The following is a 15,652-nucleotide window of genomic DNA, read 5'->3' as shown; positions in this document are numbered from 1 at the left end:
TGCAGTCCCCATGGCTGCCATAGCTGTACCTGGAGCCTCAGAAGGCTGGGTTCCCAGAGGCCTCTTTGGCCTCCGATGACTTACTGAGGAGAAGCTTAAACTGTTGGCACAGTCGCAGCAGCTAAAGTTCCTAGGCCACATCAAACAGGGAGGAGCGCCCAAGGACTTCCCTCTCCTTCAGCACTGAAAAACTTCACTCCTGCCACAGACACTGAGAGTGTCCCTCTGTAAACACAACCTGGATGTGTGACTCAGGAAAGATGGGCTGCATGCCAACTCTGGGTTACTCTACCAGGGATCAAGGGGCCTCACTCGGAAATATTTCTATAAAAGACACGCAGTGGGGGCGGGGCTCAGTTCAGCGGCCAAGTTTGTGTTCTTCGTGTACAAATCCTTAGATTCAATCCTAAGCCTGGAGGGCTGTGGGACTTAGTTTAGAACCCACAAAGACCCTAGGGCTTTCCTTCTACGAGTGTTAGCCCCGCGTCTCCACCACCGCCTGCCCCTATCCCCTTGCCAGGGTAACCCTGGATGCTCCCTCTCAATGGTCTACAGTTCCTGTGCTATGCTCTGAGTCTCTGTGAGGTATGCACCAGGTCATCTCTAGCATCACGGCAGTGCTGAAAGGGAAGGAATTTAGCACACGTTCAAGGAACTGCACTTGAAGATCTTCCAATCACGCACTTTAAACACACCGTGCTTATCTCTAGCTGTACTTATCTCCGGCTTCCTTGCTTTGGGGGAAAGTGCAGTAGATAAATCTTTTTAAAGATAAACATTGCTGTATATATATGCCTTTATTCCCAGTAACTGGCAGGCAGAGGCAGGGGGAATCTCTCTGAGTTAGAGGCCAGCCTGGTCTATAAAGGGAGTTCCAAGCCCAGCAGAGCTACATTGCAAGACCCTGTCTCAAAATGAAGACAAATGTTTAAGTTTCTGTTGTAAAAATGTAAACAATTGTCATAGAGTCAACATGACACTGTGTAAGTATTTTTATACCCATCCAAAGTGATACAAAGGGCTTTGGTTTTGTTTGTTTTGTTTTTAAGAGCCATTTTATGAGTCAAATTATACCCTGAAGTCATCAAAATAACCATAGTTTATTTACAAGTTTGATCTTGAGCCCAGCCCGGCAATCACACAGCTGATGAACCCCCACTCTCATAGTGACCACTGCCCTTTTCAAGTCACCACTTGTGGTTGATAAAGAAGCTGAATAAACTGCTGACAACAGCAAAATTCCAGTCACTTCTGACACCCAGAGCAAAGCAAGCAAACGCAGTCAAGGAAACAAATCTGCAAATTGGTATTTGCTGCCCTCTGGTGGTCGGTTCTGGGGAGATTCCACACGGGAGATGGAAAGTGCATAGTTCATGTAGATATAACTCCCATCTCAGAACCATCTAAGCTAAAACCATCATCCCACCAGAGTTCTCAGCAACAGCAAGTCCTGGTACCCTGCTCTCCATGTGGTGTGTGTGTGTGTGTGTGTGTGTGTGTGTGTGTGTGTGTGTGTGTGTGTGTGTGTGTGTGTGTATGGTGTACATGGAAAAGGAATAACACTGCCCAAGCAGCTGCTTCCTCTATAAAGACAGCTAATGAGTGAAAAGCCATGGATTTCAACTCCCTGATGGTGCTCTCTGAGAACAGGTAAGCAGTAGGCTCGACATTAAAAGAATATGTGTCTGTTGAATTTCTCTCTAGTTTTAGCAAAACACACACCATGCATGTTTAGGACATTGACATAGGCACCCACTCCCTCTCAGCTCTGCCCTCTTAGGCCAAGTTACATGAATCTTATCAAAGGCTGTCAACTCTAACCAAGCCCCATTCAGTATAGTTCCCATGCAAGATCTCACAGAAGCAATTGTACTTCCAAGCTCTCTTTCCAGATCTCCAACTAGGGTGTGGGTTCTCATGTGATACCGAGAGATAGGTTATTTTCTCTACTGTGTTGCACAGATTCCATTAACCACTAAAACGTACAATAGGGTGGAGGGCAGAATGGATAGGTGAAGGGAGGGGAGGAGAGAGGAAAGGATGGATGGATGGGCAAATCATTATGTATGGAAGGCTGTATTGGTATCTTGGCAAATGGTTAAAAAGATAGAATAATATAAAAATTGATGGGTGGAAGGTATATGGACAGATGGACATGTATGTGGGTAGGTTCCGGACAGGTGAATGAATTGATGAGTGCTAGATAGGCAGAAGGATAAATGGAAGGACAGTAAGAAGAGAGGGGGAGGCCAAAGGTCTTCCATGGCATTTAGCATTTAGTTAAGCCTTGCACTGAGACTGAACAAAAGTAAATATTCTGTCAATAACAGTAAACTCTCTGCTGGAGCAAGACCCAAGGGATCACTCCATCACCAGCCCACTTGGGGGTTAAAGGATCCTCACTGACCCATGACCCATTCAGGAGATTCCCATTCCCTCAAGCTCTTCTTAGAATCAGGTCTAAGCACAGTCATCCCAAGACAGTGCCCACCAATGGGGGGCCAAACGCAGTTTGGAGAAAACGGAGTCAAGTCCTTCCTTGGACCCTGTCCCAGTGCTCACCATCGATGCTGTAAGCCCAGGAGAGCTGTGGGAAGCCCCCATGAAAGCACTCTCCCCAACTCCACTGTCCCTGTGTGTCTGGGAGGTGGAAGAGGCTGCTGCCATCTTTCCTACCACACGGTTTTGTTTTTGTTTTTGTTTTTGTTTTCTTTTAATGATTTGAAGAGGCTCCATTCAGTCTCTACTCTTCAGTCAAGAGGATGCACTTCACTGTTTCCAGAAGGGTGCCCAGATGGCATGACTGATGTTGTCTGCAGTCCCTCAGCCAGCAAAGCTCATTCACAAATTCCTCCCACCACCCACACTTGGTCTGAGCATCCATGCCAAGGGTGAGCTTGTGTTACTGCCCCTCTTTGTCACCCTTGTGACCTCAGATGCACTTTTAATAATCAGTGTACTTGAACTTGGCCTTATGAGCTTCCACATACCTGTCAGACTAACAGTATGTGTGTGATGTTTTTTGGTATATATGAGTACACGTGCAAGCCCCTATATATGTGCGAACTCCTCCAGGTCTGACAGCAGTTCTGTTTTGTTTTGTTTTGTTTTGTTTTGTTTTGTTTTGTTTAGAAATAAAGAGACTCTGGTTTCTGAGGTCATGTGAACAGAATGGAAACCCAGAGAAGCTGGATCCTGAGTCCTGCTCATAATGGCCTCACTATGGCATCTGGAGCAGACACGACATTCCAGCTGTTTCCATTCATGTTGATTCCACCCAGTAATCTCACCTGACAACCTTACATAGGGTACCTCTCTTTGCCTAGTTCAGGGCTGGGCCCTGGGGTGAGGGAAGGAGGCAGAGATGGTTCCCAATAGCTGCACTCTTGACTGACAGCCTGTCAAGGAGTACCCTTTGTGTCCTTTGGCATGTATATCAGCCTGCTAAGGTAGTGAAACAGACCAAATAACTTCAATAGCAGACATTTTCCCCCTCATTCTGGAGTCTAGAAGTCCCAAACTGAGGTGCCAGTGGTTTACCAAAGCCGCTCCCACTTTGTCCTCAAATGACCTTTCCCCTGTGTGCAGACACATGGAGATCCCCAGTAGATACCAGTCTTAGCAAATTTGGGTCCTTCTCCTGTGAACCCCGTTTCCTTTGAGTTGCCTCTTTGCACACACAATGCCCAAACCCAGTCAATCCTATTGGGATTGGTCGTACCTTCTGAACGGAATTGTGACCCATCTTCCAAAATTCACGCGGAACCCCTGGATCCCAGTGTCATTCTTGCAACATTTTGTTAGTTATAACCAAAAGCACACTGCAAGGGGAGCTACCGTGTCTTAGAGACAGGCAGCACTGGGGTCGTGTGCAGGCCTGGCATTTCTGAAGAAGGCTCAATTTCAACTGCTTAGAAACGAATGTGAAAATGAGTCACGTAAAGATGAGGTGGGAATCATTCATGGCAGAGCATCATTTGCGAGCACCACGCCCACAGTAAGGAAATGCAAGGTGCATCATCAGGAAACGGGGCCAAATGGGAAGAAGGAGATCAGGAGTAAGAGGTCATATAAGACCCTCAAAAGGAGATGAGAACTTGGTTCTTGAGCACTAGAAGGTCACGGGGGTAGGGGGGACAGGATGACTGGGACAATGCTAGGCAGGTACAGCTGTGCCTGCCTGTCAATACAGGCATTCTCAAAGAGCAAACCCTGCCTGTAGCATCCCCTTACCCCAGACAAGACACTGCTGGGACAGGGTACAGCTCCCATGTCTCCTTTGGGGAGAGGCCTTGACAAGTAGGGACAACATGTCTTGTAACAAAACATTTCCCTTATGCAGAATCAATGGAACAGGATAGGTTGCCTCTTGTTTATATCCGCACTTCCTCTGCATCCGCCCTCAGTGCTGTCCCCACCTCCCTTACTTGGCGGGAAAGTCTTCCCAGCTGCGCTACCCTCAAGTAGGCTTTGAAGGCCCTTTAAGCCTCCCTCCCTGACTCCCTGCCCCAAATATCTTGGTTTCTTTTTCCTCCTGTTTTTCTTGATCATTTAATTGAGCCTGGCACTTTGGGCACGAAGGAGAGGAGGGCTGTTGCGACAAACCTTTGAGAGCAATCTCAATGTGCTGAGGAATGTCGTGGAAACGAGAGATAGTCATGAAAAGTCAGACATCTGGGCAAAGTTTGAAAGGACTGGGCATGCCCAGCCTTGAGCTAATATCATCGTGAACAGCCTGGGTGACAGTTTCCTAATCCGTCAAGAATGCACGCAGGAGGGAAGGATCCATTTTCCATTCATCAGCGACAGCAGAAGGATCGGAAGCATCTTAGGTTTCAGCGGAGGAAACACCAGTCCTTCGTCCTTCGTCTGAGCTGCCGGGGAAGTGGAGCTTCAGAGGGGGTCTCTCTGAAACATCTGCACTGGGGACACTCACTATGCAACACAGCCACTGGAAATGCCATTCACTGGGCAGTATTCACAAAGTCCAATCCCATCTGGACTCTGTAAAGCATCCCTCTTGGCCTGGACACTAGTTGGGACCTTGAATGCTGGCCCCCAAACCGTGTGTTGACAGTTTGGTATCTAGCCTGTGTCACTGATCATGGAAGGCTGCAGTCTCTTCAGAATCTGGGGTGGAGGGAGGTAGGGGTGGTAGAAGGAAGCGAGATCACTCTGGATGTGCCCTTAGCAACACTGTGAGCTCAGCCCCAGAGCCGGTTCATCTTGACTGCCGACTTGACGGGATTTAGAATCACCGTGTAAATAATACTCTAAGCGTGTCTGCAAGGGGTTATCTAGATGAAGTTAACTGAGGAGAGGAAATCTATTCTAAATGTGAATAATATCCCAGCGGAGATTCTGGACTGGATAAGAATGGGAGATCGAGCTGAGCACAAGCCTCTACTACCCTCTGCCTCTTGACTGCAGACAGAGTGTGGCCAGCTATCTCCTGCTCCTGCCACATCCCCTCCCATACCCCTATCCCCCATGCTAGCCATATATGCTGGAAATGTGTAGCTAAAAGAAACCCTTCCTCCCCTCAATCTGCTTCTGATCAGCTATTTTGTCATAGCAAGAGACAACTGGTACGGATGCTTCGTGTTTCTCTTTGCTTCCCAGAGACACCATGACCTGAGGAGCCTCCTTGGGCATGTCCTCAACCCATAATGCTTTAAAGCAGCAGGATGCCTGGCCATGGGCTAAAACTCCATAACTTTTTTCTTTCCATAAGCCAATTGCCTCAGAACTCCTCATACAGCAACAGAAAGTTGACTAGCACACTGGATAATCTCATTGGCTGACAAGGTCTATTGGGCAGAGCAGTGGACAATTCTAGTTCTGTTGTTTATTCTAGATACCCAAGAGCCCAAGGCATTTCAGATCGCACTACTTGGAAACAAGTTTTGTAGGCATGGGAGTGACCATTTATTCCTTGTCAATTTCTGTTCTGCCAGTAATAGCAGAAGCAGGGGTTAGAACCACATTACTGACAGTTTAGCACTCTTAGCCCTTGCCTCTTACCTCACCATCATCATCAGTTCCATTTTATTGATGAGAAAACCAAGGCTCAGAGAGGACTGATAACTTCCCTACAGCTTCACTTGTGAACACATGAGATAAGACTGGGATCCAGCTCCTCTGAGCCCACACGCCTCTTCATACAGCTAGCTACCCTGACAGGAACAAAGAACGCATGCTAGTCATCAGATCACCCAGAAGGAACTATGGCTCTCCAGATCCACTGGGTAATCAGTGCTAGCCCCATAGTAATGTTCAGCAGAACAGAAAATGAAAACATGAAAAAAAATCACCCATCAGTCTCCCCTCCTGGAGCTGCCATCCCTCACTGTACATGTTTTAAATAAGACAATCTCTCTTTTGTGATTCTGCTGCTTTTCCAACTATGCCTAGCAACACAAATCTGTGATGCAGATGGATGGATATAGTCTCAAGGATGCAGAAATATTCTATACTCGTCATCAACTGGCCCTCCTCAGCATATAACGAATATCTCTGGCCCCATTATATTAACTGTGGTTTAAGAATCTTAGCATCTGACACCGTTACTCATTCTGGAAATAACAGACAGTGAAGTTCAATGAAATCAGAGCTGACTACCTTCATGGCACCCATCGCTTGGAAAGTCACTGCCAGTCTTGAAGGGGTCAGTATGGCCAGCATTGCATTGAATCTTGCACTCTTGCTTTGAATAGGTGAGTGGTATTGTCCATCTGGAGTCACAGAACCTAACCTGTGAGGAGATATGGACGCAGGGTGAAAAAAGATGTTGGGATTTAACATCACACAAGCATGGCACTACTAGATGCGATATTGTATGACTCCCATGTAAACACAGAAGTGGGCGTCCTGAAAGCTTCTTGCAAGAAATGCTGGGAAGGACTTGTGGAAGGTAAGAAATGCTGGGAAGGACTTGTGGAAGGTAAGAAATGCTGGGAAGGACTTGTGGAAGGTTAAGAACAGGTTCTCCACCACTGCCAGCCTACATGAAGTAGCAGCTCTCCAAAACCAAACCAAACCCAGTGGCTGCATGTGCAAACACATGCTTACTTGCTTTTTAAAAAAAGAATGAGATGCAATTCCCATCCCACAAAATTCTCTTGTTTACAGCATTTGGATTTGGTGGGTTTAGGGATATTCACAAGTTTGACAACTGTTATTATTCCTCAATTCCCAAATTTTCATCACGCTAAGAGAAACCTCGCACCATTAGAACCACCTGCACCCACTAGTCCTTAGGAACTGACTTTCTGTCTTTAGGATCAGCCTAGTCTTTTCGTCAATGGGATCAAATTATAATATTTATTTGGGTCTGGCTTCTTTTACTCAGAACAAGGATTACTCACCTACACTCTAGCCTATATCAGTATTTCTTACTTTTTTATGAATGAATGGTTTACCATTCAATGGGTATACCAGATGTCTTTTAGCATTAATCAGCTAACAGATGTTAGAGCTGTTTCCACTTTAGGGATCTTATGAATAACTATGCTATGAACATTTGTGCTTAAGTTTATTCAAGACAAATAGATGTACACATTTCAATGAACACATGGACAATGTTTATATGTGTGTATATATACATGTATATGTATATATGTATGTATACATGTTCACACACATATACAGATGTACACATGTATCTGGAAATAAAACTATTGGGTCATTTAACTTCAAAGTTTTTTAAAAGATTTATGTATGATTTATGTATATGTGCTGGCATGAGTTTATGCACACTACTTGAGTACAGGAGCTCACTGAGGCCAGAAAAGGGCATTAGATCCTCTGGAACTGGAGTTACAGACAATTGTGAGCCATTGTGGGTGCTGGGAACTGAATCTGGTTCCTCTGTTCTCGACTGCTGAGCCATCTCTCCAGTCCAAACTTAAAACTTCTGAGGAACCGCTAAGTGACTTTCCAAATCTATGAAGATATTTTGTAACAATATGAGATGGTTCTAATGTCTCCAGCAGCACTTATTATTGTCTCTATGTTTTGCCATAGCAATCCCAAAGGGTGCAGAATGGTATGTCGCTGTGACTTGACAGTAGTCTCCCAATGACAGTGGTAGTATTGCGATTTCTTTTATGCTTTACTAGTGATCTGAATATATTCTTTGGAAAATGTCTATTCATATTTTGTTTGTTAACTCTTTTTCTATCTTGATTAAGTAGGATAGTTTCCCATTCTGGATTCTAGGCCCTTATGATGTATTTCTTCATTCTTCATTATGATGTACTTCTTCAATTCAAAAGATTGTTGTCGCTAAGTTTTTAAAAATTTTTATAAACTCCAATTGGCCTACTATTTCTTTAGTTAGCTGTACTTTTGGTGTCATATTTATAACTCACTGATGAGACCAAGGTAACTAAGTGTATATATACCCCAGTTGTCTTGTAACTGTATGTTGGGTAGTATGAGATAAGGGTCCAGCCATTTGTTGAAAAGACTATTGTTTCCTCTTTGTCTTGGTGCTCTGGAGGTCTAGGAATTATCAACAAGCATGAGGATTTATCTATAGACTAATCTACTCCATTATCCATACGGCTACCCTTATGCTAGTGCCATACAATCTAGATTATCACAGCTTTGTCACAAGCTTTCAGATCCAAGTGTGATCCCTCCCACTCTGTTCTTCTTTATCAATATGGCTTTCTTTTATTTGGGTTTTCCTATCACTACATATTAATTTTAGGATGAGTTTACTAGTTTCTGCAAAAAAAAAAAAATGAAAATGGCAGCCGGCATTTTAGAGAGACTTACAGAATTATTTATCTACACCTATTAACTAGTTCACTTCCTAGTCACTGGTGAACCAAGACCCCCCAAAAGACTGCTCCTTCAAAACCCCATATGGCCACTGTTGTTCTCTAGTGGTGGTGGTGGGGCAACTTAAATGGTAATAAAACAATGCTATAAATCAAATCTTGCTTGTCAAAGTAACGTATTACCTACAAACAATACAAGCCAACTAGCATTCTTTTTTCTATCTAGCTGAATTTGATCTTTTAGCCTCGACTGCATTTGGTGATCCCCTAGCATTAACCAGTTGTCATTTGAGGCTGAACCAACACTAAGCTCTGATTAAGGTGATGGGATATGGGGAGCCACCCATTCTAAACCTCTTCCATCCCCCAGATCGGGTGATGCTGCCAAGTGCCTAGGAAGTCGACATGCACCTCTGGGGAAGGCTGACGGGCCTCAGACTGACCTCCGCCAGCACTGGTGGCTGCTGACTTTCCAGGACATCTGTCTTCATTGTTTCTGTTCTATCAACAACAGTTCATGGCGTGGGAGACAGACAGAATTTTGTACATTCTAAGTTTGTTTCCCACACGGTTTTCTTTGACTTTTGTAATCAACTACAATTATTTGTGGACATGAACTTGTAAGTAGCAAAGCTAAGTAAAGGAGAAAATCCACAGCAAGCCAAAAAGGCAGTTTATTTATGCCCAGATTTCCGGCTTGACCAGTGATTTAAGTACAGCTGTGGCTCAGGATTTACAGCTCACAGGAAACACAGCTGAGGCACTGAGGTAAGTGCTGTTTCGTAGGATATATGAAAAGCATCTTTAACCCTGACTGCCACTGTGGATCTTACCAGAGAGAGAACCCTTCACCACACTAATTGACTTTGACTGCCCTGTGATCGCCTGGGCATTCCCTCCAGGTGATTTTTTTAATAGAGTACTTTATATTTATTCTTTAAGAATTTCATTCACACATACTATGTGTTTTGATTATATTTGAAAGGTGGTAATCATAACTTTTCATATCCACAAAGGAAGCAAGGAGTTCATCAGTTTTTTTATTATTGCCAAAATCTAAGTTAAATACCCAACAACAAGAGATTGGGTACATAATTTATAGACTATTTAGCATAGTACTTTGGAATGTCTGTTATTTAATGTCAGATGGAAATTACCAGTTCTGAAAAGAACAGAATCTATCAATGGATATTCTGTTAAAATTCTAATATGGATCTCCTTTTTTTGACATATTGCCATAGAGGAAAGTCTAGGAATGTCCATTAAACTGTAACAGTCATTACATATGACCAATGTCATGTTGGAGCATTTAACTTTTTCTCTATTTGCTTACCTACTTTTCCCAGTTAGTTGTGGAAACACTCAGAGGGTAACTACTTGATCTTGCAATCAGAGAGATTGCAAAACTCGGCGCCTTGTTTGAGGGAACAAGCAGGTCATCTATTCCGATATTAAGGAGAAAACTACTCACTTATCCAGCATGTTCTCTCTTGGAATCCGAACCTTGTCAAATATCAAAATTCCATTATCCACACCATTCAGACCTGGAAGAACAGAATTAAGACAGAATTAAGCAGATTCAGGGGAAAGCTCTGCACCATCCCAAAGATGGGCTCAGCTACTTCTTGGCCCAAAACATAAACCTTAAACATTTCCAGAACTGGAGGTGCTCTTTCATTAGGGGACAGAGTAAGGATGCTGTCTGTTTGTTCTGGGGAGGTGGTGGGACCTGACTCAGACTCACCTAGCCCATCCTCAACCCCCACCCTAAAAGAGAATGAAAAACAATGACGTGGTTTTCCTTGTTCGAAGCCTGCAATGTGCTAGGCACTCGGGTTTGGGGTCTGTTGGAGCACATTTTCCTCCCCAGCAGCAAACATCATTAAAAGGAGAGAGTTCAGGCTAACTGGGGAGACATCTCAGAGTTTAAGAGCACTTGTTGCTCTTGCAGAAGACACAGGTTCAGCTCTGAGAACCCACATAGTGGCTCACGACCATCAGCAATTCCGGTTCCAGGACCTTCTGACCTCCCTGAGCACCAAACACACCCGCTCGGTGCATGGACATGCATTCAGGCAGAACACTCGTACACATAAGATAAAACTTAAAACAAAATAAATAAACAGGAGTTAAAAGGCAGTGCTCCAGGTAAGAGAAAGCATGGAACACTGAAGATGAGTCAGCCTCTGCACACACACAGCTCCTGCTTCCTCCCCTTCTGGACTTCCTCAGACATGGATGAACTCGTGAGCGTCAAGGATAGAAGACATGGGAACCAAAGCAGACTTTCTGAAGTTGCCTGTGTTTTCAACGTGTGGCATGACTTCAAAAGCAGTGGCCTGTCCCTCTGCTCTCACAGCACTTGCCAGGGCCCACACTCAGCAGCAGGGGTTGCCTATACCAAGAGTGGACTGAGGCTATTCCTGTACTGTCCAGTGCTATGTCTCCCCTACCCCTTCCTCTCTTTCTTCTCTCTTTTATCCTTAACTCCTGTATTCCTTTCTTTAGCTGGCTTCACCTTGGAAACCTGGCTTCACTGAATGCTATGGGATGAATTGTATACCTCCCCCTACCCCATTCATAGATTGAAGTCCTAAGCCCATATCTGTACTATGACCTTGTTTAGAAACAGGTGTTACAGAGGCAGCCAAGTTAGAATGAGGCTATTAAGGTGGACGCCAATATAAATGAAGAGTCCTTATAAGAAAAAGAAACCTGGAGGTAGATGGGAGGCTACATGCTCATGTGAAGGTAGCATTCATAAATGGAGGCAAGAGTCCTAGACCAGAACCTTCCGTTGCCCCTGTCAGAAGGAGTCAACCCTGGCAACTCCCTCATCTCGGACCTCTATCCTCCAAAACTGTGAGGGCCCACTTGTGTTAGAAATGTCCTGGGTCAGTCACAAACATCAATCTGGAGGTGAAGAGGCACCAGAGAGCTGTAGCCTGCCCTAGGTACAAGGAGAGAGAAGTTGAAGCATTCTTTGTAGACACAGCTTCCTTGTCACTAAGCATCTGAGAAGCAGGGAGATAGCATCAACGCATGCTCTCCTGAGAGATGGATCCACCAGCATGGCTTCCTGGAGATGAAGGCGGTTAGATCCTCCTTGACTGTGGTGAGGGCCAGAGAACAGACAACATGCACAAAGAAACCCAGAGGAGGGTCACCTGAAAACTCACCTTCTTTGTACATCATGTCAATAGCTGTCACTCCAGGGTACAAGTTTCCATTTTCATCCCTGATAGGAACAATGAAACAATGGGGCCCTAAGGAAGGCACAGAAACAGACCCTCATTAGATTCTCCATTTTTCACTGCTGTTGAGACTCCGTCTCACTGTGTAACCCTAAATGGCCTAGAACTCACCACATAGGCCAAGGTGGCCTCTAATTCAAGTTGATCCAACTGCCTCTGCCTTCCAAGTGTTGGAATTATAAGAGTAAGCTACATAGCTGGCCTTAGACTCTCCCTCGTAAAGAATAAACCTTCGAGCTGGGCATGGTGGCATGCTTCTTTAATGATCACTTTTGGGAGGCAGAGGCAGGAGGGTCTTTGTAAGTTTGAGACAGCCTCGTCTTCATTGAGAGTTCTAGTTTAGCAAGGATTACACAACAAGACCCTGTCTCAAAATAGATAGATAGATAGATAGATAGATAGATAGATAGATAGATAGATATAAAAAATAAAAACCTTATGCTTTCTCTGGAGCAATATGAAATTATTTTACTCTCCAAATCCATTAAGTACAATGCACGACCCACAATAATGACTAATGTCAACAGGCAATAACAAATTTGATCATCACTTTATATATAAAAGATAAAGTTAGTAGTATATATTTTTGCAAGATAAAACTGGCTCTGTGAGGTGCATTTTCTGTATGAAATGTTTTCTCATCTGTATGCTACTGATGAGAAAACAGCAGTAGCAAAGAGAATTCTTCCAGTCATGTTGGTAGCAAACCTTGAGACTTTCCCTCGATGATGAGCTGGGCGAAGACAGCAGCATAGTTCCCATGCATGGCGTTGCCAATGTACATCTTCTGGGCGTTTTCACATGGCATGTCAATCACAAACTCCTGCACGGAAGAGTGAAAACCACAGTGCTTGCCTCCGTGTGGCTCATTCCAACCCCTAGCTCAACACAATAAATACCATAACAGGGCTGTGTATCAGGGAGAGATGTGAAGGCTCCTGGGAAGCCATTGCCTTAACTTTGTACTGCTTGGTCATGAGTATACTTCAACTCCACCTTTGCTTTGCTTGCAAGTGGATATTAAAGAGTTTAGGGAGTGGGGAGGTTGTGCATAATTCAATCAGGAAAAGAAGCATCCAGTGTTCATTCTTTATTCATTCATTCTATTCCAATCTCGCTATTGTTTCAATGCATTGGTATTTTTTTCAATTATCAATTTTTCTCATCCAACTATGCTATACTGAGATTTCCACTTTTAAAGAACCCAACATCAAAACCCTTACAAGACCTAGATGTGATGGCATAGGACCCAACCCCAGGTACTTGGTAGACTGAGGCAAGAAAACTATAAATTCAAGGACTGCCTGAACCTCGCAGTGAATTTAAGGGCAGCCTAGACAACTTAGCAAGGGGCCCTTTCTCAAAATAAAAATGAAGGGACAAGGTTATAGCTCAGTGATAGGATGCTTTCTTTGTTCAAGGCAATGGGTTTAATCCCCATGTCCCCCCACCTCTCTTACACACACACACACACACACACACACACACACACACACACACACACACGGGAGACGGGGGAGGGTGGCAGTGGTAGATTTAGCTCTCCACACACTCCTTACCCTCAGACACCTCACCAATGAGGTGCCCATGAAAACGTTAGGAACAGCCCAATGATCTGGGGCCCTGAATGGTTTGTCCCAGAGTACACACATGTATGTTTCATTTTGTCTTCTGCTTCTAGATAAATCTGAGTTCTCAAGCCTTCCACTATTGCACAGACCTGGCCAGCCTGAAGCCATGATGAGTACTTAGTTTAAATAGTAACCAACTCATCAGAAGCCAAAGCCATGTGTTTGGCTGTAAGCAAAGCAGGTGCCCAGGAGCTATTCCTGGCATTGCTTAGTATATCACCCCCGAATAATTTTAATTTTGATTTTTAAAAGGGAAGAAAACAGCCATCAAAGCCTTGGACTGGCTGTCTCAAAACCTGCCGTGAACATTTTGCTAGTCAGTGAATAAAATTAAGTCCCCCAATGTCCCAGGCAAGAGTCATGTGCCCAAGTCCCTGGAGTAGAAACACTTGTAAAGGAGTTGTCTTCTGAGGAAATCTTAGACGGCCCTGTGCAGTTTGTCGCAATAACATAGCCAACAATTCCAAGTCCAAATACCCTGAAACTAACCCTGGTCTGAAGAAACGGCCACAGCAGCAGGGTTTGGTTCCAGCCTCTGCTCAATCCCAGGATTCTCTTTCCTACTGTCTGGAAACCAATACCAATATCCCACTGAAATTCTGCCTTCGAGGTTTGGTTCTCCCCAGACTTGTTCACCACACAGGTTACCCTTAAACTTCTCCTGAAGAAGGTACTGACCACATTGCCAGTTCTGAGTACAGGGTACCTATGATAGGTCAGGCGCCCAGAGGAAATGGCAGAAAATGAAACTAACCATTTAATTGGAGTTGACAATGTAGAAGATATGATTCAGCTAAACCAACATGCTCTTGGTCACATAAGGATTATATCCGATTTCAGATTATAAAGTGTATAGACTGTGCTTTCCCGTTGGGCCAAGAAATACAGTCTTGAGGCCTAAGAAAACAATCTCTGACATAAGTTTGTACAGAAAAACCTTTAACATGTGCACAGGCTTTTCAGAAGAATACATGGACGAGTTGAATCATTTTAAGAGACGTCTCTCGAGATTGCCCTTGGCTTATCTGACCAGTCAGGGCTTCTGAAAGGGGGAGCAACTCGAGGCCACATGCAGTGACCAAACAACCTGTGTGCATGAGGGGGAGGGGAAAAGGAGCCCTGGAAACACCACAGGGCTGCCAGGGGAGAAGGCGGGAGGCCACCCGTCCTGTACACATCTGATACACCCCGGGGAAAGGTTTGTCACTTCTGGTAAGAAGCTTGCAATGGAAACTTTGTATCAGCTAAAATACTGGAGTTAAAACTGTAATCTAAACAATGCCCAGCATGTGTGCTGGTTACAATTATGATTACTTGAAGACGAACAAAATGGTCAGAGTTGCAAACACTAAGAAATGTTTTTAAAAAATCTTTTTTTAAATAGGAAAGTAGAGGGCTGAAGAGTGGATTCAGTGTTTCAGAACAGACTGTGCATTTGCCAAGGACCTGAGTTAGCTTCTCAGTACCCATGTCAGAAAGCTGCCAGCCTCCTGTAACTCCAACCCTAGGGAGCCATCATCCCTGGACTCTGAGGATACCTACACTCACGTTGTACACATACCCACAGACACAAAATGAAAAGGTAACCCTTTTTTAAGTAAGACACTTGTTTAAAGCCTAATGATCTGATTTCAATTCCTGGAATGCATATGAAAGGAGAGAACAAAGTCTGGCAAATTGTCCTCTGACCTCCACATTAGTGTGTAAGTGCGGAGGTGTCCTCTGACCTCCACATAAGTGTGTAAGTGTGGAGGTGTCCTCTGACCTCCACATAAGTGTGTAAGTGTGGAGGTGTCCTCTGACCTCCACATATGTGTGTAAGTACGGAGGTACATACATGTGTACTGCATGTACCTGTACACCCAATCAATCAGTCAATAAATAAATATATAAATACATATAAACTAATAAAATCTGTAAAAAGCTTTGGCCAAAATCTCATTTATTTGTGCTGGTTAGCATAGAGTTTAAAAATAAA

General features: G+C 44.2%; 1 protein-coding gene across 2 annotated transcripts in view; it reads right to left on the bottom strand.

Moving 5' to 3' along the window:
* Acoxl (acyl-CoA oxidase-like) overlaps nucleotides 1-15,652 on the bottom strand; it is a 305,604-nt gene that overhangs the window by 241,191 nt on the left and 48,761 nt on the right. For both annotated transcript variants that reach the window (NM_001106508.2, NM_001415677.1), the window contains 4 exon segments: nucleotides 6,622-6,754; nucleotides 10,261-10,333; nucleotides 11,969-12,055; nucleotides 12,752-12,866. In NM_001106508.2, the coding sequence (NP_001099978.1) occupies nucleotides 6,622-6,754; nucleotides 10,261-10,333; nucleotides 11,969-12,055; nucleotides 12,752-12,866 (408 nt within the window).

The sequence above is a fragment of the Rattus norvegicus genome, chromosome 3 (assembly GCF_021556685.1).
Source record: "Rattus norvegicus strain SHRSP/BbbUtx chromosome 3, alternate assembly SHRSP_T2T, whole genome shotgun sequence".
NCBI classification, from domain to species: Eukaryota; Metazoa; Chordata; class Mammalia; order Rodentia; family Muridae; genus Rattus; species Rattus norvegicus.
This window is presented reverse-complemented; position numbering and strand designations above follow the sequence as displayed.